Source organism: Pleurodeles waltl, chromosome 6 (genome assembly GCF_031143425.1).
Source record: "Pleurodeles waltl isolate 20211129_DDA chromosome 6, aPleWal1.hap1.20221129, whole genome shotgun sequence".
NCBI lineage: Eukaryota > Metazoa > Chordata > Amphibia > Caudata > Salamandridae > Pleurodeles > Pleurodeles waltl.
Genome location: NC_090445.1, coordinates 233,378,050 through 233,399,884, shown reverse-complemented (window position 1 = coordinate 233,399,884; position 21,835 = coordinate 233,378,050). Strand labels below are relative to the sequence as shown.

General features: G+C 43.5%; 1 protein-coding gene across 1 annotated transcript in view; it reads right to left on the bottom strand.

Annotated features, from left to right (window-relative positions):
- Positions 1-21,835, bottom strand: part of NSF (N-ethylmaleimide sensitive factor, vesicle fusing ATPase) — a 593,422-nt gene that overhangs the window by 68,908 nt on the left and 502,679 nt on the right. The window contains exons 18-19 of the mRNA XM_069237976.1: positions 10,177-10,311; positions 3,207-3,320 (exon numbers count right to left, since the gene is read on the bottom strand). Of these exons, the coding sequence (XP_069094077.1) occupies positions 3,207-3,320; positions 10,177-10,311 (249 nt within the window). The remainder of the gene's footprint in view (positions 1-3,206; positions 3,321-10,176; positions 10,312-21,835) is intronic.

The following is a 21,835-nucleotide window of genomic DNA, read 5'->3' as shown; positions in this document are numbered from 1 at the left end:
ATTTACTTTTCGACGTCTTACTCACGGTTTGTTGCTGTTGTTCGACGTCGGAGTCTCCGGATTCTGATTCCGGAACCGAGAATGTTTCCTCTTCCTCGTCGAAACGTTGTTTTGTCGACGTGGACGCCATTTGTTGACGCCTGGCTCTTCGGTCCCGGAGTGTTTTTCTGGACCGGAAGGCTCGACAGGCTTCACAGGTATCCTCCTTGTGCTCGGGGGACAAGCACAAGTTACAGACCAAGTGCTGATCTGTATAAGGATACTTACTGTGACATTTTGGGCAGAAACGAAACGGGGTCCGTTCCATCGGCTTCGATGTCGCACGCGGTCGGGCCGACCAGGCCCCGATGGGGGATCGAAACTACCCCAAAGTCTTCCGATGATCGGTGTCGATGTACCTAACTATCCCGATACCGAACGGAACAATACCGACGCTTTCTTCCGAGATTCTGACTAACTTTCCGAACCGAAACACGGAGCGAAAAGGAATACGTCCGAACCCGACAGCGGAAAAAAACAATCTAAGATGGAGTCGACGCCCATGCGCAATGGAGCCGAAGAGGGAGGAGTCCTTCGGTCCCGTGACCAAAAAGACTTCTTCGAAGAAAAACAACTTGTAATACTCCGAGCCCAACACCAGGCAGCGGACTGTGCCACACATGTGTATCTGCAGCAACATATGCCATCGAACATATATTTTCATGGTTGTTTTGAGTTTATGGTTGCAGAGACCAGAGGGGTGCATTTTGGATGTCCCTGGGAAACATACCACAAAATGTGTCTTTTGGTTCAGCCTCCTCAGACAGTGATAGAGCGTAGCTCACATTCTTCAGTAGAAAGATGTAGCCTCGGACACTGAAGTGTTGGATGATGGAGACAGGGCAGCAGTAACCAGTTGTTAGCAAGGGCTTCTTTATCATCCCATGTTGAACACTGGCTGATAGTGTTTGTTGATTAGATAAGCAAGATCTCCTTTCTTGTGCAGATGGAATCCTCAAGGGCCTGCCCATTTGACTCTCCCCAGTGTGCTACTCCAGAGGTGTGGTAGCAGCCAGGTGGAGAGTCCACACTTAATCCGACTTATGTTCACACTTAATCTGACTTATGTTTTGGGTTCTTCAGTTTGGAAAGCCAATTGTCACTACCTTCTGATAGAGCTAACACCTTCAACAAAGACTGCTCTGTAGAAAGCAAATGCACTTTTGAAAGGGAAATGCTTCAAACCAGTTGCAGAACATACTGTGGTAGCAACATCCCCTTTTCAAAATGACTGTACAGAGTGGGCCCCGAACTATTTCACTTGTTTCTAGTTCCACGATCATGCTGGAAGAGCTGTGGGTCAGCCTGGTGCCTTGGAAGCATGTCTGCTGAGAGAGGGGAAGAAAAGCCTCACCCTTAAGGGAGAAGACTGCCTGAGAAGAAACCCAGCTGCTGTGATGGGGCATGGAAGAGCCCAGAAGGGTGGAGTAAATCAAGGGATTCAAGGACGTTTAACTGGTGCCGACCCGAGGCAGTGGGTCTCCCAGTCTTCCCATCATTTTTCAAACCAAGCTTTGTATGCCTCCACAGCTGACAAGTCAGCCTGAGAGCATGACCATCAAAATGACCACAACATTGAAACCTACAATCAGGTGAGAGCTGACTTTCCTGGGAACTGACAATGCAGTGGGAAGGCTTCTGACCGCCAACACAGGGGGAGCTCCTTCTAGTTTGGTTGGTGGGGCCACATGGGACTGTGCTGCTGCCTTTCTGGAGCCAATGCATTCCGCAACCAATACAGCAAAAAAGAGCATCTTTACACACTGAAGCCCAGAAAACCTTTTAGTCGTGGTACACAATTGACCTGACCAACAGGTTATAGAACCAGGAAGGCTGCCACATGCCACTGTGAGCTCCCATATTTGCCATAATCTTGCCTAGGCATGTTCTATGTGAATAAAATCGTTCAGCACCCATGTTAGAACCCTGTGATTAAATGGCCATAGTTTGTGTAGTATTACGTTTTAGTGTGCAATAAAAGTACATATACAAAGAAACACACTGGTCTAGTCAGTGATTATTGTCTCTAGTGCATAAATGTTCTAGTTCTGCATCTCTAACCCCCTAACTACCTCTCTGAATAGCCCTTGACTGCTTGTCCTCGCAAACATGATAGTCAAGTGCAGACAGGGTGCACCTGGCACCCAGTTTGCAGTGCCATCGTTGATCACGCTCTGGTACATCAGCAGTAAAAGATCCCAACCCCAAGAGTTGTAGCCTGCCATCCACTGCTTTCTCCGTGGTCCTGGTTCTGACAGCAGTTACTTGTTACGTCAGGTGAACAGTTTTTCAGATTCTAAAATTGAACACATGATTTGCCTATTGTGACAGTACTTATGTTTAATAAAATGCCTTTAAAAAAGAGAGAGAGAAACTACAATGTGAAGGTAGGTCCTTGGGGATTAGGGCTCTGAAATTCAGGAACAGCCTCAACCCACAGCTCTGAATGGAATACATCACTATCAGTTCAGGAAACTCCTGACACCATTTCTATTGGGCCCTTCATCTTAATGAGGGTGACCGAATACTGTCAGATCTAGATTAAGTTGTTGCGCCTGCCAGGACTCTCATGCTATCAGTTCCTTTAAATGTCTTGCTATTCCTTTCCTATTCAGCACTCTGAAGCCTAAGTGACATGTAGTGCTCTATAGAATTACTAAATAAAAACACGAGTTCACTTTCTATGACGAATTACAAAATATTCACATTTTGTACTGGAGACCAGTGTAACGTGACCCAGAAATGTGCTTCAGCTAAAATATTCCTTATAAAGTAGAAGAATGGTGTAACTGGCAGAGGCTGCATCATTCCAGCTAGATCAGGAAATGTATGGAACCAGGAGACGTTGCATTATTTCCTCAAGAAGAATGATGTCATGCAGAGCACCTGAATCATTCCCACTGAGGAAGCTGGCTTTGTACCGGCCCTCTGCTGACAGTGATCTGTTATGCTGAAAACATAATGTGAGTGGACAATATAACTCATAAGACTGCTGTGATGATGCCCTTAAGTCAGAAAGAATGTCAGTTATCAGCAATGAAGTATATCACCTATTTATCCACAAGTAAATGATTAGACACTGGCCGGTCCCAGGAGGTGTGCCCTCAAATCGGGTGCTAGCATTGGCCTGATCGCCTTAATCACTGATCAGGACTAGGACTTCTCACCTGCAGGGACATCTCGATGAGCATCAGCAGCTTCTTGATCCCAATGTTAACCATGGTGCCTTTGACCTGCTGTGCGATCACAGCTCGCTCGTTGTCCTTGAAGTTACCCAGGAGCTGTAATGCAAAGGAAGTAGTTAATAATTAGTATACAGAGTGAGACACTTACATACAATACATCTAAGGGACTTGCCTATATGAACAAATTACTTATCTTGGGTAACAATGTATCTAGTAGAGAGAGGATCTAGCCTCAGATTCCTTACTTTAGAATCCTCCCAGGCGCGAGCGTGGATCTGGAAACCTTCTTCCCCTAGCACATCTGCGAACTGGCAGAGGGTGTTGCCCAACTCCGTAACAACTTCCACCGGATGCAACTTCAGCAGAGTCCATATAACTCCCTAGCTGACGTCAGTTTCTTCCATGACTATTTTCTGCACTCAAAACATGGAGCCACGCATAGAAACTGTCTATTGAAACAGTGTGCTTTGAACAAAAAGACACTCATGTCAATTAATCACTGAATTGTTAATTCTAGGTGTTGATTTCCATAACAAAAATCTTCTGAGACAAAAGAGGACTCAGTTCGTAGAGCGGGGAGGATGGTTAAGGAATCTGCAGCTAGATCCGGTCTCTACCAGAACCAGCATTACCGAGACATCTAGCCGTAGATTCCTTACTTTAGAATCAGATACCCGGAGGAGGGACTGCGAACTGAGGCTTTTGAAAAAGTCTGTAAGACAAAACCAGTCTAGAACAAGAGAAAAAGACTGGACAATCATAATTAAGGTGAATAAAAATATGTTCTATGACATCAAAATTTGTAGAAGGAACCACGGGTAAATAAAAAACTTAAGACATGAAAAACATGGGAATAAGCTTATCCATGTTAGTATGCCAAGAGTGTCTCAGAAGCGACCCAACAACATTGAACGTCTTCTATCCAGAAGAAAACTGGTATAGTACAAGAGAAATAGACCATGCATTCATAATAGTATCTATGAGTAAAGACATTCTTGTTAGTACAAGAACTGTGTAAAAACCACATTAATAAAAAGTAATGAAAACATTAATAGTACAGATATAGCATTATCCATGATCGTTATCATTAAAAGTATGTTCAAAGAAGAAAACCAGTCCAAAAGAATTCAAAAAGACCGGCCATTCATAAGAATGTAGGTGATCCCTAACACATTTTACAACGTAAAAGCCACTCACAATGAGTTATGAACATTTAAAAACAAAGAAAAAAGAAATCCATGTTAATAGGAGCAATCCGTGTTAGGGGAGAGGTAACAAAATGAATAACAAGCTACTTGCTCCTTTAATGGGATGTGAATCCATGCACAAACTCCCCATCAAAACTGTGGAAGGGCCACAGTAATTACATCATAAAGACAAGGAAAACAAGGATAAGAACACTACCCTTGGCCATAGGACAGTATCGCCAAATAAGCTAATGAGGATAATGTATTTGTTCTTATATGTAGTCAGAAATTACATGTTCTACTCTGTCGGAACACAGATCAGTATAACATGCCACTGAACAATACCCTTACTACGTAAAGATATATTCTACCAGACCTACACTATAAGAGAAAAAACAGATAATTGCACTCTTTAAAAAGAAGATGAGGTCAACAATAGCAACCATTTGGCACATAATTAAACTTTTCCCCCTGGGAAAGTAGCTAGAGATGATAAAAACATCCTCAAGATATTCTTAATGTATATACTTACTGACATAGGAGTATAACAAATAATATTATATATATATTATTTTCAGCAAGTATGAGAAATGGGCCTGGTTAGTGTAGCGGAAACCAAGGAGAGTGTGTGAGTGTTATAATGAGTAAGACTCATCTACAGAAGAAGTAAAAAGGGTGTCAAAAAAGAAGAATTGTTTTTATATGATTCTGCAATAAAATTAATATGTTTTATGACAACACCTCTCAAAGTGTAAACCCAACCTACGACAACTATAGTCGGGTAACAGATCAAAACAGTTGTAACTAGAAGAAGTATTAACATATAACCCTTTCAAGCACAACAGATATAAATATCATCCTAGACAAGAAGACTAAGTACCCCTGAAGAGGGTAAAACCCTTCTGAAAAGAAGGAAGTCTCGAGTAAAAACGCCCAAGCGCACAACAACTCATAAAGAGACAATATATTAATTATTCCGTACCAGAAACAGAATAGAATCTACAGTGAGATACATCTCAATGAAGGGCCATGACAAATTGATGTAGGCCAGGGAAAGAAAAGAATAATGTTCAAAGAACATACCCATAAATGTCTACGTCAAAGTGCAGAAATTCTGCCAAACTGCAAAGACTATCTAATATAAAAATTAAGGACCAAACAAGGAAAGTCTTAAAGTCCCCAAGAAGATACTTTCTGACTTCTAAAAATTTTAATCTATCAAAAGTAGAAAAACTGCTGTTACCATAACATAGGTAAAAGTAGCCGTACACCACAGTTAGTGTAGATTACAGCTACCTTATGTGATAGCACAAAAGGGGCTTAGAAAACAGACACCCTTAGTACGGTATAATCATTATAAATAAACCTCCTTGAACAGGAGTTAAACAATATAGTAACACTCCAAAGGAGCTGGTACTATTTCAAGTTCCCTATAGGTCAGTGCTTTAAATGGAAATATAGAAGTCCAGGTACTCACTATTCAGAGTACCTGTTTGCATGTGAGAAGTGCCGGTATTCTCCCATTAAATGTACTGCAGCAGTGTTGACAAGTGCAGGTACTCTCCCTTTTAAATTAAAGAAGTGCAGGTACCTGTCAGTATCTACCCATTCAAAGCACTGCCTGTAAGGGAAAACTGGTATAATTTCATAATCTCACAAGTGAGAAAAAGTACAGAGGGGCAGCTCTGTATCTTCAAATGAAGGTGCAACAGCCTACAAGGTAAGGAAACCTGACTGTACATACATATATTAATGCTTACTAGCATACCAGCAAATACTCAAATACTCCACTTAGAGTATGGTATGTACCATAAAGGTAACAACTTCTAGGCATAAGCTTTTCTATAGAGCAAAGTAACAACATCACCTTATATCAGGTGTAGTAAAAAGTGATAGCCCTCTAAGAGGCTGCTATTGACAAACTTGAAGTGGAAGGTCATTACTTTACATCAAGTAATGATGATAAAGAAAGAAGCCTTGAACGTCAGGCATGTAAAGCTCCACAGGGTTTCAGGGCACCATATCACTCTAATGACAAGTTAAGAACAATTAGCACCTGTCAAGCAGGAACACCCATTGGGTGCCCCAAACAGGTTATAACAGATATATAAATACCGAAACATTGGTCTTCTGTGGAATATTAAAGAACAAATAACACCGTACTAAACAGTACATAAGTTATAAACTAGCCAAAAGGTACAGAGGAACAAAGCTCATGAGGCGCTCCACCCCTACCGTCACGAAAAACCCTTCAAGCTGAGTCTGCATGTGCACCAAATAAATGGCATGTCAATCAATTGAGCTTGTACTACCTCTTAAAACTCTGAGGTACACAACCAGGGACGGCAGATGATCAACTGAGGAAGCCATAGCTCGACCCACAGAGTCAGTGGTACCCATGCCACAGCAAATGATTAGTATAGCTGCTTGCTGGCCATCCTGAATCATAGGAGTAAGAGTGCTCCTGATTTCCTCCGGAAGCAAAGGTAAAATGTTCACTAGCGAGTCCCATAAAGAATGAGAGTAACGTCCCAGAACACAAGCTGTATTAACAGAGCATAGAGCAGAACTTGCGGAAGACAAAATATGCCTGCCACAGATGTCTAGACTCCTGGACTCTCTATCAGATGGGACATGTGGGAGAAACTCCATATCATGGCAAGTTAAAGCGGTCTGTGCCACCAAACTGCGAAGAGTAGGATGTCTTATTGGACAAGCCAGATCACCGAGGGCAGGTCGGTGTCGGTGGGATATAGCCTCATTAACAGGGGTCACGGTATCAGGCTTAGGCCAAGCTCCCAACAAGACATCATGTAGGGCTTTGTCATAAGGAAGCACTGGTTCAACCCTTGTTTGGCTTTGATGGAGGACATCAATTAGGGGATCTGAAGATAAATCCACTGAAGGAAGAGTCAGACTCAACACTACAGCAACACTCTTCAGCATGTCTTAAAAAAAATTAAAAATAAAAATAGGAGGAGCTCGCCTCCATAGCAAGTCTAGGGGGTGAAAGTAAGCCTTAGGCTGGAGAAGAATCCAAGCCACTAGCCGCAGCTAGGTCAGTTAACCAGCTGTCCTCTCTATGAGGTTCCAAGTCCTCTACCTCCTCTCTACCATCTTGCTCAGTAGGACAAACATGAGTAGACCTTTGTGGAAGAATATCCAGGATAACAGGCTTGAATGTTCCTAATGTCGACCCGTGCCGAGAAGGCAATTCCTGGATGTCGATTTCAACCTCAGACAGAGTGATTCAACTTCAATTGCGCCGTCAGCAGAGTCGTCAGTCGGCTGATTGGATTCCGGTGCCGAAAATGGGTACCCCATAGAGCTGTGCACCATCACTGTAAAGGCTTAGTCAACTAACGCTGCAGGACTAACTGAAGCCGAGGGCAAACCCGCTAGCGGCGTGGATACAGTCAAAGCACTTCGCGTCTCCTTGGGACCCACAGGCATTCCAGAGGGACGTGACTGACCAAAGATAGAATGAACAGAAGCATAATATTCATGGATCTGGTCTAGAGTCACCCTGCCTCGTGGAAAGGGAGAAAGATGTGGGGTAGACACTGATCTCTCCTCCTCAACTGAGGAATGGTGGGAGGTCGTATGCTGTGAATTCAGCAACTTCCGTGACTTCCGCATCTACACTTACCACCGGACATCGATGGAGAATGGCGTCCATAAGAACGACTCCTTGAACGGCCCTGCAAACGGATGTCAGTCTGAGAAGGAGACTTAATTTGACGGGAAGACAGGGATGACTCCAACATCCACACCATCAGAAACTTCATTCAATGCTCTTTCAGAGCCTTCGGCTGAAGTTGCCGGCAGGAGTCGCTCTCTTCGGCGCCATTGTGCTTACCTAGGAACCACTTACAGACCGAGTGGGGGTCCATAGTCGACATTTGCCATCCACAGGACCCATAGGGTTTAAACCCGAAGACATAGAAATCACAGTGTTTCCAGTACGACGAAAACAGTGAAATAGGCCGAAAACGACCCCAACAACCGTCACTGGATGCAAGCGCATAAAAGAAGGAACTGACTTTGCCACATCGGTGAGGGAGTTGTATGGACTCTGCTGACATCACATCTGGTGGATGACGTTGTTACGGAGTCGTGCAATGGCTTCTGCCGGTGTGCAGACGTGCTATGGGATAAAAATTTCTGAATCCAGGCTTGCGCCTGGGGAGGATTATAAAGTAACTTATCTACTTTCAGATGAAGTTTAAAAGAGATGCTGAACCTGCTTGCTCTGGCGATCAAAGCACCAGCCTGCCAGGAAATCTCATAATTATTTATTTGCCTAGTCCACAAATGGACTTCTGAAATAAGTTCCCTCTTGGTGTGCACACATTACAACACAATCAGCAGGGTAATGTCTCTTTCAGTGCCTGAAATGTATGTGCAAGAACATATCTAATAACAAGCTCCTCCTACATTACAACAGACACAAGCCTTTGTGAGAACACACACACCCACACACAAAATACATACATAGAGCCCGCCCTTCCCTGCCACTCTACTATCGACTGTTATGCTAAAGGAGCAGCATGATCAGTAATAAAATATATTTTCATATAAACTCATCATCATATAGCCTCCTGCGCTTAAAGAATTGATAAATTGCAAGAGGTAAGCTTAAGGATATCAGAAACACCCAACGCTACTGGTCACATAAAAATATTTCGGTGCTGCATGTTACATCCCCAATTATGTACAGAAGTTTACATTCTGTGTAATAGAAGAAATAAAGACCATCTCCAACTATCAGCAAAACTACGAAGTATTACCAATACATTATTATTTAAGAAGACATACTTTCAAAATGAAAACAGAGTATTTTTTTTCCAATTTTCAATGCAATCTTAAAACCAGAACTCGATAACGCTGCAGTAATGAGATGTAAAATTACACAAAATAAGGGCTGCTTTAGAATTTACTTCTGTGATAATTAGCTGCACAGCAGGATATCCAAGCAAAATCAGTAGATCCAGACACATCTACATGCTGTACTCCTGTTGAGTGCTGTGGCCCACATCCACGACCTTTGATGTGACAAGTCACCACATCCTACCCAACACTTTCCACACAGTAGTGTCCCACGCACACCGTTTATCATGACTGTATCTAGCCCCTAGTACATTGCTGTTTCTCACCCAACAATCTAGGTAACACTGTATCCACCACAGGTGCCATCTGCAATGCCTTCACATGCCTCTAAACAGTGCAGCTTCTCCACTGGCAACTTCTGGGAGCCACTGAATCCCGCCCCTTAACACTAAATAAAGTCAGAGAGTATATACAGCCTCCCCCACTGGCCAAAGCAGTGTTCATGTGGTATCTCTGTGGCACATATGTGCCACATCCCTATTCGCAAGGCAGGGACATACCAGGCTTCTCACTGCGAGCATTACTGTATCGCACAAGCACATCATAGCTCTGTGGCCTAGACTCTCCTCCAAACACTGTCTCCCACCCTGATTTCTGGACGGGACTGTTGGACACACGCACCTCGCTGGCAGTACAGTGTCCCAAAGTGCTTGATTTCCTTGGCATTTTTTTATCTGATATTACTCTTTCTGGTCTGTACTTGACTGTCTTTCAGGCCGTTTCCTGCCCGAGTGACCTTTCCAGACTAATGCAGGCTTATGGATATAAAACAGGACTTCAGAGGAAGAACTTATTACTGCACTTTATTGTGTATGCTTTCTGTATTGCTACCGCCTCAGATCTTTGCTGAGATATTCTCTTGAGGTTGAACTCACCTCCAGTGCCTCCATGAGTTGCGCGCCATTGGAGATGTTTGGCACAGTGATGGTTGTGCTGAATGCATCAAGCATTTCCATCTCTTGCAGGACATCCTTGCGGCTGGTGGTTCCAATTATCAGCAGCTTGCGACCCTGGGGAAAGCAAGAGAATAATAAATGAGACTATAAAAGACATCAGTGTTTGAGCAATACACTTTGGTCTATAAACCATGTGTTTCCAACCAGTGGATCGCAAGCTACCAGTTGCTCACAGATACCTTCAGAATAGCTCAAAGCCTTACGTTCATTTTTAAATAAGCACAGGGTCACATTGTCTTTAAAAAGGTATGGGAAAGCTATGTTTTACATTATGATCATCAGGCTCCAGATAGCAGGGCCTGATAGTGAGTAGTGCTTGGGTGAAGAACTAAAGTACTGAGATATTTAACTCTTAAATTAAATAAAAGTCCTTGTCAACCCAATATTGGAGTGTGAGAACACAATGAAGTTTCTGAATGCTTTCAAACAAGAGAGCATTAAAATGAAAAGTTACCTTAATGATTAACATAAGTCTTCATTTTAATTTTCTCCCATTTCAAAGCATTGCATTGACAAACAGCAAGCCTCTTGCTCCTAGTGGCTAGTACACACCGTGCCATTTGTAACTGAAAAATACAGTCATTTCTTTAACGGGAGAAATTTAAAGTGAAGAAAGTATTTTTATGAAACATTAAGTCACAATGTTTTTCTCGACTTTCAATTAAGCTAGTTACATCCTAATGTTTTATGAAGCATGCTTCTTCACTTTAAAGTCCTCCAATTTAAACAAATGGTTGTATTTTTCTTTTAGAAATATTGCACCGTGTATGCAGGCCACTGGGAGCAAGAGGTCTGCTGTCTGTAAATGTAACATTTGGAAATGGGAGAAAAATGTAATTATGTGTTTTATGAAATCCATATAAACATAAGATGAACTCTTCATTTTCAGTTTCTCTAATTTCAAAGTGGTGCCTTCACACACAACAGTCATCTTGCTCCCAGTGGCTGGTAGATACAGTGCCATATTCATAACTGAAAAATATAGCCATTATTTTAAGTGGGAGAAATTTAAAGCAGAAAAATTTCCATAATATAAACAATTTTGCAAAATATTTGTCTGCACTTTACATTTCTCCCATTTAAAAAAATGGTTGAATGTTTGTGTTTTATATATATATCGGTGTGACATATGATGAGAGGTAAGTCCTGTGCCAAATATACATCTGAGACAGGCTCTCAGTCATGCATACACATATATCCCATTCATCACACATATGTTCATACATCCCCCAAAGACCACACTCCCACTGACACACATTGCAGCCCTGTCATAGTGCCCCTAGTCAAAGTATTTTGTTCAAACCATAGTATCTGGCTCTAGGACCATTGGGTTTAAAGTCAATGAAGCTGGGTGTGGGGGGTGTCTGGTAACATTGAGCGAGTTGCTTAGCCTTCAGTAGCTCACAATGATTTTCATTGGTCAGAAATAGCTCTCACTACAGAGGTGACCCCTACTCCAAATGGTTACGGCAAGCATCAAAGAAACAAACAATCTAAGGCCCAACCTGGGCCGATAGGCTGTCCATCTGCCGCTTTACACTGCCAAGACTTAAATCAATGAGGTAACATGGTCGTTAGAGTTACTTGTTTGCCCTATACTATTGTTTTTGTCTTTTTCTAAATCAACTGATCCACTACTGCTTAAATGGTTGTCCTCTGCATTCACTGGTCTAGCCATATGAAATACTTTCTGATGTTATTCCTGAATCTCCTCCACATCAGTATCATACTGTCACATATAGTCTTAAGAAAAGAGTTCAACTGAAAAATGCATGACATTGATCTTGGTGGCATCTATGACTTTAAACTAAAGTCAGCAAAACAGTCTTATTGTCAAACGGTCATCTCTAACCACTACTACAGCAATACCGCATACTCCAGGATGACCAAGCAACTCGCCAGAAGACTACAAACCATCAAAAACTCACCAGCAAGACTCATCCCCCCACACATAACTCATATCACACCACACTGCATGGAGCTCCACTGGCTCTAGATACACAAACATGCTCACTTCAAACTATACAACTTAGGCCCCACCTACCAGAACAGTGGCAGCTCCTTCCACCAACCACCCAGACACCTCGGCTCTATTGGACTCATACTCACTCACACACACACACACACACACACACACACACACACATTCCACACATACACAGATTCAGAACAGGGAAATTAGCATTCTCTTACATCGCTCCTAAAGCGTGGAACAACATCCCACTTCATTTAAGAACTTCTCCTCGCTTACTGAATTCTGCAAGAAGCTGGAGACCTGGCTTTTCAATTAACCAACCTATCCTAGGTAGGGCTGGTACACACACTTGCTAACTGCCAGAATACCCTGGCGGTAGATTGTGTGGTTTACAAATACACAAAACATAACTCACTATTTATATTGTCTGTGCTCTCACTTAAATGGTCTGCTCTCTTCCCCTTTGCCTGATGTTTCTCTATGATCCTCTAACGCTTGATCACTCTTGCCTCCTATTTCAACTTTACAATCAGTAATACTCAAGCTTCTTTTCCCAAAATATCACTCTCATAACCAATGTTTCCTCTAGTTTTTTCTTCTGCGTGCGGCAAAGCAAGATCTTTGTGTGCTGCAGTCTAGGCTATGAACACCAAGGCACTGATCATGCTTGCAAATGCTGCGCTCACCAATACAAATCTGTGGCAAATACCACTCCAAACTCTTGGTTCCAACTAGAGAGAAAACACACCTTAAATAGGGTCTTAAGACAGTTTTGCAATGTTGATAAAAACCCTCATGACATGAATTATTTACTTTGTGGTACCTACACCTCATGTTTAAAAAAGACAGGACTCAGAAGGTTCTACCATTATAGGAGTTTACTGAACAGTAGGGTTGGGGCAAGTAATCAGAAGAATGAGGCAGTCATCATCAAGTAGGAACTAAGATCCGGGCTGGACTGAGTGAAATATTCTTAATTTTTCCCCACTGTAATTTGCTGACAACCAAGACACATTGAGCAGCACTCACACAAGTTGTCAGCTTTCCGTTCCGAGCAGGAATCTGAAGGCAGTGAAGGGGCTTTCTTATTTACAATTCTAACGAAGCCCAAAACAAAAGCCTCATTTAAAGGACCATCTGCCCTCCTTTTCGTCAAGAATGATAGTGGGTGGGAGCCGCCTGGAACCTAGTACCTAGATGCAAATGCAGTGGAGGGGCAACAAAGGAACACAGCTTATAACTTTACAAGTAAAGTACTTAAGAGGTAGGGTTTTTACTTTTCTCACCCATTGTATATAAGCTATATGCACGCACTATAAGACGGTAGGCATTATGCGTTAAGAATGCATAGCTGGGAGAAGCAAAGTCAGGATATAAAGTCTAACAGTGCTTGGGGTTGTCTGTAGCTATAAGACATCACTACTATGCAAAGTAACCCTTGTAGCAGCTTTCTATGAAAAATTGTGAACGAAATCAGTAAGGTGCTAAACCCATGACTTGCAGTTTGCATGCAGCTTGTTAATGCTGGTTCATAGCTCACTGTGCTATAATTTGATTGCAATTTATGAACTGCAAGTAAGAAAAGAATGTGTGTCAAAAGCAAAAACACACTTACCTATCTACATAAAGTACAAATATGTGATCTGCATGCTGCACTACGTGCTTTGCAGGAGAAACACTGGTCCTCTATGCAACACTGAGTCAAAACTGTAACTAGACAAAACTCAGATATCTCCAGTAACTGCATTAACCACCAGAGTTATCTTACCGTTATTATGCCCCGAGATTTGCAGGGCACACAAGGATCTCTGCAAAAGGTGCCTTAATTCCATAAGATGCTTTAAAATGTGTGGTGGTATGTAGCCTCAAACAGTGCTTTCGTCCATGGAGGGACTGCCCACCTAAAGCCTGAAAGTAGCTCTCACTTAAATACAAATAGAAAGGCTTAGAACTGTGTATGAGGCTTTTTACCAGTGCCAGTAAATCTTGCTAAAAGTGGAACCAGCCTGTACTTTGACAGTCTTATCCATATTAAGTATTTACTGACAACAGTTTCAGTCTATAGCATTTACATAATTCTTCTTTGACTTTTGTCAGTCATCACAGATACAGCGGATCTTATTACAATTCCTGCGCAACATGAAACAGTGCTTAACAGGATATGCTTTATCAAGGCAAAGAACTTCAGGAAACAAGACTTTCCTATTCTGTTGTAGGCTGTACGAGGAGGCCCATGGTGAGCAGTCATTGACAGTATACTTTAGGGAAGCTGCACAGTGTGCCACATGCGCTTGCTGAGTAAGTCATAGTTCTAATTGTGCGAAATATGGTGTTTACCGATTAAAAAACTGCTAAATGGTAATTTTTCACACACACTTTAACATGTAATGTTCTTCTTCACGATGTTTATGCATCTTTGAGCCGTAAGGTCTGAAGTAAGAAGAGACATCACTGGTAGTTTCCATGTTTCTTATGAATTATGAATATTTTTACAAGCAATCTACAGTGAATTTCTTCATAAAGTAGACAAACGAGAATCCTTTGTGTTCTTTTCTCCTTTGATCTTATTTATTTGATATTTTAAAGGCGTTTTGGCCATTTGGTATCTTGTTCAAATGTAAGAACACTAGATAAACCATTTAAAAAAACATATTTAGGTTAATGTAGTATAAAGAAGAACCTTTATAATATACCTATTTGGACAGAGCTGAAGCCAGGAAGGCTAGTAGGGTGTTTAATCATCTGCTGAGCATCTGCTAGTCTTTAGATAACCCTGAAACACCAAGCAATATGTATACATTTTCATACACAGAAGAAACTCATAGGTTAATCCCAGTACCCGCAGTAGAGGGATCATCTTCTTCCAGGTCATTAAAAGCACTGTTTTCATTCCTGGCATGTGAGATAATCTAATGCATCCTGATTGCTATATTCTTCACTGACTTGAATTGAAGTAAGTAGGCTAACTCATCTGAAAACTATGATTTGTAGATGAAAAGTTCAGGCCTGGAGTGAGGTGGTCCTTTGTGTGGGGAGACCTACTCCCCACCCACGAGTGCAAGTTACCTGCAGCAATCACTGTTGTTAGACTTGCTTCGGAGGTCTGCATCGAAGGCCTGCAGCAATGCATTATCCCTGCTTTGAGCATATATTATCTTTTTTTCCTGAGTGGCTGGATGTGAACTATTCGGGTCATTAATACTGGTCTTTATTCGCTGCAGAAATCATGAACGTGCATGAAAAGGTGGCAGCTTGTTAATAGAGTGGAGATTGGTTTGTTTTGTCGAGGGTAAGAAGGATGTTTTTTTGACAGTATAGAGATGGGAACTGTCTGTGATGATCCTATTGAGAAGGCCGAAAGCATGGTTTCTGGTGCTTCTCAATGACTGAGAGGAGATGGAGTAACTTCCCCGATATGGATTTATTTTAGAGGAAAGATGGAACTATTCACTGTTTGAGGCAAGATGGGGCAGTTTGTGGTGATACTTATTGACAGGAGATGGATCAGTTTGTTGGCAAAGCAAAGATTGGGGAGGTCTGCGATGAAACCTAGCAAGAGGAGAGAATGGAAGTTTGTTGACAGAGGCAGTCGTTTATAATTTTTCCTTGAGTAGGGATGGGGCGGGCTGTGTGCTAATACTATCTTTTAAAGCAGTTGATATGTGGGCTACGGCGGCGGGACGGCTGTCACAAGAGTGGCCTTGAGCTGCCCTTCACCCAGCGAGGCGCCGGCCGTGCTCCGTGGGAGCGCGGGGGGTGTGCAGGCGTCACCGCGAGCGCCTCCCACATGGCCTGTGTGACTCATCGCGGGGTGAAGCGGCCGCCTCGGGCCTCAGAAAGCCCTCGCTCCGTTCTCAGAGGAGCCCTTTAGTCCTTCCGGACTGCCTGCTGCGACAGCCCCTTTCAGACCCGAGCTCCCGCTGCTCCCCGATCCTCCGCTCCCTCTGCACGCACACAGACTCCACACAAACACCCCGAGAGCCTTTCAATTTCTCATCACCCTTTTTGTTCCAACGTGAAGTAAAATGAACACAGATACCAGCCTTTTTCAGCTTCTGGACAAAAACACCGATCTCTCGAAAATCCTCATAATGAAATGTGAGGATAAAGAGTCCAGGAATGCGGAGTACGTCGTTCAGGAAGCACAAGCGAAAGTAATGCACCAGTAACCGTAAAATACCGAGAGATGGGGAACGCACGTATTCTGACTGGACTGCACCAGAAAGAGTCCGAGCTTAAACTAATAGGATAAGGAGGCCGGAGCAGAGAGTGGGATGAATTATGTGGGGGCAGGGGTTGGGGGGGGGGGGGGGGGAAGGGGGAAGGAGGGGGGAAATAACTGGAAAGGGTGGGGCGAGAAAAGCCAAACCGCAAGGGGAGAAGCCTGGGAACGTCAGGCAGGGAAGATAAACAAAGAGGAAAACATAGGGAAGAAGAGGGGCGAGGGAGTGGAATTATTAATACCAACTCAATGGAGGGGCACTCATTTTAAGGATTTCGGAATAATGCGGCTAAGTGGCACCGCTGATATTAGAACCTGTAACGGCAGGATTAAACAAACATCTGCGCAGTGGATGTTGCGGTCCATAGAGCCATTCATTGATGAACTCATAGAGCACTATTCCAAAAGCTGTGCCAAGCTTTTCCCTCCTAATCCTGAAGGGTGCTCGGAGCTGCCAACGGTTTCAAAGGTGACATTGCATATTCTTCTTTACTAACTCAGGAGCAAGACTTCGGTGAAAAGACAGGACTCCCTAGTTATTTCGAAAATCTGTGAGCTGTTCTCATGATAGTCGGGCTTTAACAACTAAGGAAGGGATCAATGTTACCACAGGGGAAAACAACTGTTGCCTTAAGGATTTCAGCACCACGGAGAGCTCCGTGCAAGGCAGTACAACCATAATAATTTTCCACATGTGGGGCTGACAGGTCGCAACCCTTGATATTCAGTTTTTCACAGACCTCTGTCTTCTCTGGAACAGCACAGTTAGAGAAAAAAACAAAGTAAAAGCTAAAATAAATATATATTTTTTTATATTACGTCGATTTTAAAATCATTACCCTTGGCTTGCTTGCCATTACGGTTAAGGGCCACTGGTGAAGAAAAACTACAGTCCTCCATCGTTAGATCTTTCACATATTCAAATGCTTGAATTATTCATGACTGGGAACCCCTGGTAGTCAATGTTAACACAGCAGTATTCCAATACAGCAACTAACATTGAAAACAAATGTAAATCAACCACAGAAGTACCAGTAGCCCATGCATCTCACGTTATGGCCCAAAGTCCAGTCAATCAGGTGGATAGAGCTCCAACCCTCCTCAGAAGCACCGACTGTCAGATGTCGAAAACTCATTTCTTTGCATTATTGGTAGCCTATTGAGCGCATTTGAATTATGAAATATACCATTGAAAGAGAACTATGCTTACAGGTAAGTCATACTTTCTTTCGAAGCACTGGATCCTTCATAGAGTCACATGCCTAAATTAAGATTACCAAAGTAGTGTATGAAGTGATGCATAATGCATAGGCAGAACTGGAGCTCACACAAATGAAAGAAATTGCTTGGTACCGCCTATCCAACACAGTCTCTGATCTGGATTGGATGTACAAGCTGTAGTGGTTCATAAGGGGGGGGGTGCATAGACGCCCATGTTGTAGCTGTGCACGTCTGCAAGTGGTATACCAGCGAAGGGTTGGTGGCTGGTATGCCTCTCGTTGAGTGAGCTCCTACTTTTCAGCCTTGGAATGAGACAGAAGGGAATGCAAGAAAAGATTTAGCTAGACATGCATTGTTTTAAGATGGGAGCACATTAAGTGTTGTTGCAAAATACTAGAAAGGTTGGTCTGATTTAATAAACCGAATTCTGTCTATGTAGAATTTCAACTATAACAAAGTAGTGTGTTGTTCTATTACTCCACCGTTTTTGCCTTGGAGACCTTGGAAGTGGGTAGACTAATGGCCACGCTCCTCCAGGACAGAAGTTTCTGGTACTTGAGAAACAGCTTCAAGGTACTCTAAAGGGACACATTTAAATCGCTATATGGGTCTGAGGGCAAAAACAACTTCAATGTGAGAAACTCCTCTTGTTCTAAAATTAGATGTGTTTTCCTTTTTCAATTCTAAGGGATAATGCAACACATTTAAATACATCCAACCCTGAGTAGATTAGGGCACTGACTTTCGGTCTTGTATAATTACCAATGACCAGTGCTTAATTTGTGCTTGTTGTTTCCGGTGCGGAGCACTGGTACTTATTTTTGAGGGCCGGAGTTTAGTTTTCTGCATCAGGCATTTACTGCGAGCAAAAGACACATATAGGAGAGGCGGAGGAAGAGAAAATGCGAAAAGGGGTTTAAAGAGAGAGAGCAGAAGGCTACAAGGGTGAGCTGAAAAGGCAGGGAGTGGCTATGAATGGCTCAAAGAGGCCCGAGAAGGCTTTAGGATTACTTGATGTTCTGTGTTTTCATATTTATTTGCAGCAGCCCCGTGATTCACAGGACGGCTTTGGGCACCGGCAGGTTTTTATTGACAAATTAAGCACTGCTGCTGACCCTTTCCAGGCAGAACAGATAAGAAGCATGTCTACCACCACCAGAACCTCATTGCTTCCCCTATTGATGCACATAGTTGTTTTTTTAACCTTGACATGGGCAACTTCTGGTAATAAAGTTGGCCCAGAGTTCAGAAAAGGGGATCCATTTGTTTGTATGGCCAACATCAGACTCTGAGATCAGAAGATCTCTAGCAAGGGCCCTGCTGGGTATTGCAGCGCCCACTCAGCAAGGAGCACAGCCAGATGATGAAGCACACCACTTTGGTGGGTGAGGGCCAGTGCATCCTATAAAGGATGCTCATAATCACCATCCCCAATTCACTTACCTCAGTGCAGTGTTGGTGGATTACCAGAACAGCACAGTATTTTGTTTATAGGTAATATGTTTGGGGAGGATGTGTGCTAATTGCCTCTCCAGCCCCCTTTTTCACACTGGGCATCCGAGAAGCCCAGACACAGTTGATCATCTTAACGGTGGTCTCCGGTCCGGTCAATGCAAAAATTGAGGGCCCTCTTAGGGTGAGGATGATGGAGCCATTCCTCCTCCTTAGAGGGGTGAAAAGACGGTAAGGTGATGGACTACCCGATGTGGAAGGGCGTAACTACCTTTGTAGGCATGTCACTTTCATCCAGGGGACCTATTTGTCCAGGAAGAACAATGTATATGGCTGCCAGAAGAACAGGGCCTGGAGCTCGCTCACTAGCTTTGCAGATGTAATGGAGTCAAGGAACATCATTTTAATTGTCAGCAGGTAAAGGGGACAGCTGAGTATTGGTTCAAATGGAGTGCACCTCAAGTAAATGAAAATCACATTAAGGTCCCACTGTGGCATCACAAAAGATGTTGGTGGGCACATGTGGATTATCCCTTTCAAGAAACGAATCACAAGTGATTTGAAAAGTGATTGCTGATCTGGCAAATATAAAAAGGCCCAAAGATACCCCTTGTTTCCACTGCAGGCTTTGCTGGGCTAAAGGCAGACTAAACAACAAGATGTCACACAACTTTGCATCCATAGGTTGGATGTTGTGGAGAGGACACCAGACAAGAAGCTTTCCTAGTGTTGAGTATACCATTACCATTCTGGTGGATGGACGCCTGGCTGCAAAGAAGAGACCAACCATTTTAATAGGTAGGGTGATGAAAACAATCAACTGTCACTGTTCAATCTTGACGCAATGAAGTGCAGGTTGCGTAGACTCAAGTGCAGGACACAGCCCTGCTGCTGCAACAAGTTTTCCCAAAAGGGTAGTCTGATTGGAGGACAAATGCTCATGGCCAGAAATCCTGGGTACCACGCTCTCCTTGCTGAGCCCTGAGCCACTAGGACGACTTGGCCTGGTTTCTCTTGATCTTTTACAGCACTCTTGGCAGGAGGGGTAGGGGTGAAAATGCATACAGAAGTCCCGAGCCCCAGATGAAAAGGAAGGTGTTTCCAAGGGAAAACTGCATTGTGAAAGATCTTGCCAGGCGCTGGGCAATCAGGAAAATGCCCTGAGCTTTCAGCCGCTTCCAATCACGTAGAGCCTCCTGGCTCAAGACCCACGTCCCCACTCCGTCCTGTTTGTTACAACACCTCATAGTGGTTGTGTGGTTCCTGGGAACCTGTACCCACTTCCCCTTAATGGATGGGATGAACACTTTCAGTGCCAAGCTCATAACTCACAACTGCAGCAGGTTGATGAGGGGGCCAGTATCCGTCCGAGTGCTCTGATCTCCCCAACCCAGCACTGATGGAACCATTGCCACTGTATGTTCTACCTAGATGGGGCAGGAAGAGGAATCTGCTGCAGGTCTGACTGTGGTTAAGAAGCTAACACTGCTGGTCTTCCGCAGTCTCCTGGACTAATTGAGGCAGAGGGAAGGCTCGGAAGAGCAAAGCATACAGAATGGCTCCAATGAAGAGAGCTGTTGTGAAGGAGTCAGATGCAACTTTAGCAAGTTGGCACAAACCCCAACATCAACAGGCTGGCTGTGATCTGAAGGTGAATTATGACTGTTTGAGGCAAGCCTGTTTCAGTAGCCAATAGTCATGATTTTGGAAGAATGGCACCCCAGCCTCTGCAGGTGGGCTCCAAACACTATCACCTCCAGGAACACTCATGGCGCACTAATAAGGCCAAAGGACAGAAGAGTGTTCTTGGCCTACCTAAAACTGCATGCACTGTCCGTGGGACTGCAGGGCGGGAATGTGGAAATAGGGATCCTGCAAATCCAATGCCACCATCTGTTTTTATGGATTCAGGGCAGACAGAATTTGGTTCAGGGTGAGAATTTGGAACTTGTCCTTCCAGAAGAAGGTGTGCAGAGTGTCAAGATCTAGGATGGGATGAAGGCGTCCATGGCTCCTCTACACCAGGAAATAACAGGAGTAATAACCAGAACTGATCTCTCGTGCTGCCACCCTTTCTATGGCCGAGAGAGCCTGAACTTCTCCTCAGAGTATAGAGATGTGGTCCTACTTGAGGTATTGCGGTGTAGGTGGCATACACACTATCTTTCTTATCACAGCTGGTGGATAACAGTGTTCAACAATATGGCGCACCCACTGGTTGGATGTGATGTTTCTCCACTGGAAAGGACTAGGAGCCTGTTGCTGCTGAGACATGTCCTGATGTTGCCTCTGTTTGTATCACCTGGCAAACACTCAAAAGGGGAAGAGTCATCATTATGGTCGTAAGCATAAGCCTGGGAAGATTCTGGGTCCAAATATGAGTAGAGGTGGGTGGTTTTCAACATCAGGGGTGATGTAACATGAGTTTCAGAATCCGATAAAACTATCAATTCTGTTTCCGTCATCTGGGATGTTGAGACCAAGGATTGTGGCATCAGTAACAGTGCCTGATATGGCGTTGGATGTTGCACAGGAGCTGGAGTCAGTGAAGCCAGGATTAGAGACAAGACTGGTCTCGAAGCACAGTCGAGTGATGCAGTCGGCGGTGGGGATAGATCTGCCGGCATTAACTTGACTGGAGGCCATGTCAGATGTACAGGGAATGAAGGCACTTGAGGGATCTGGTGAGATATCAAAGATTTTGTCAA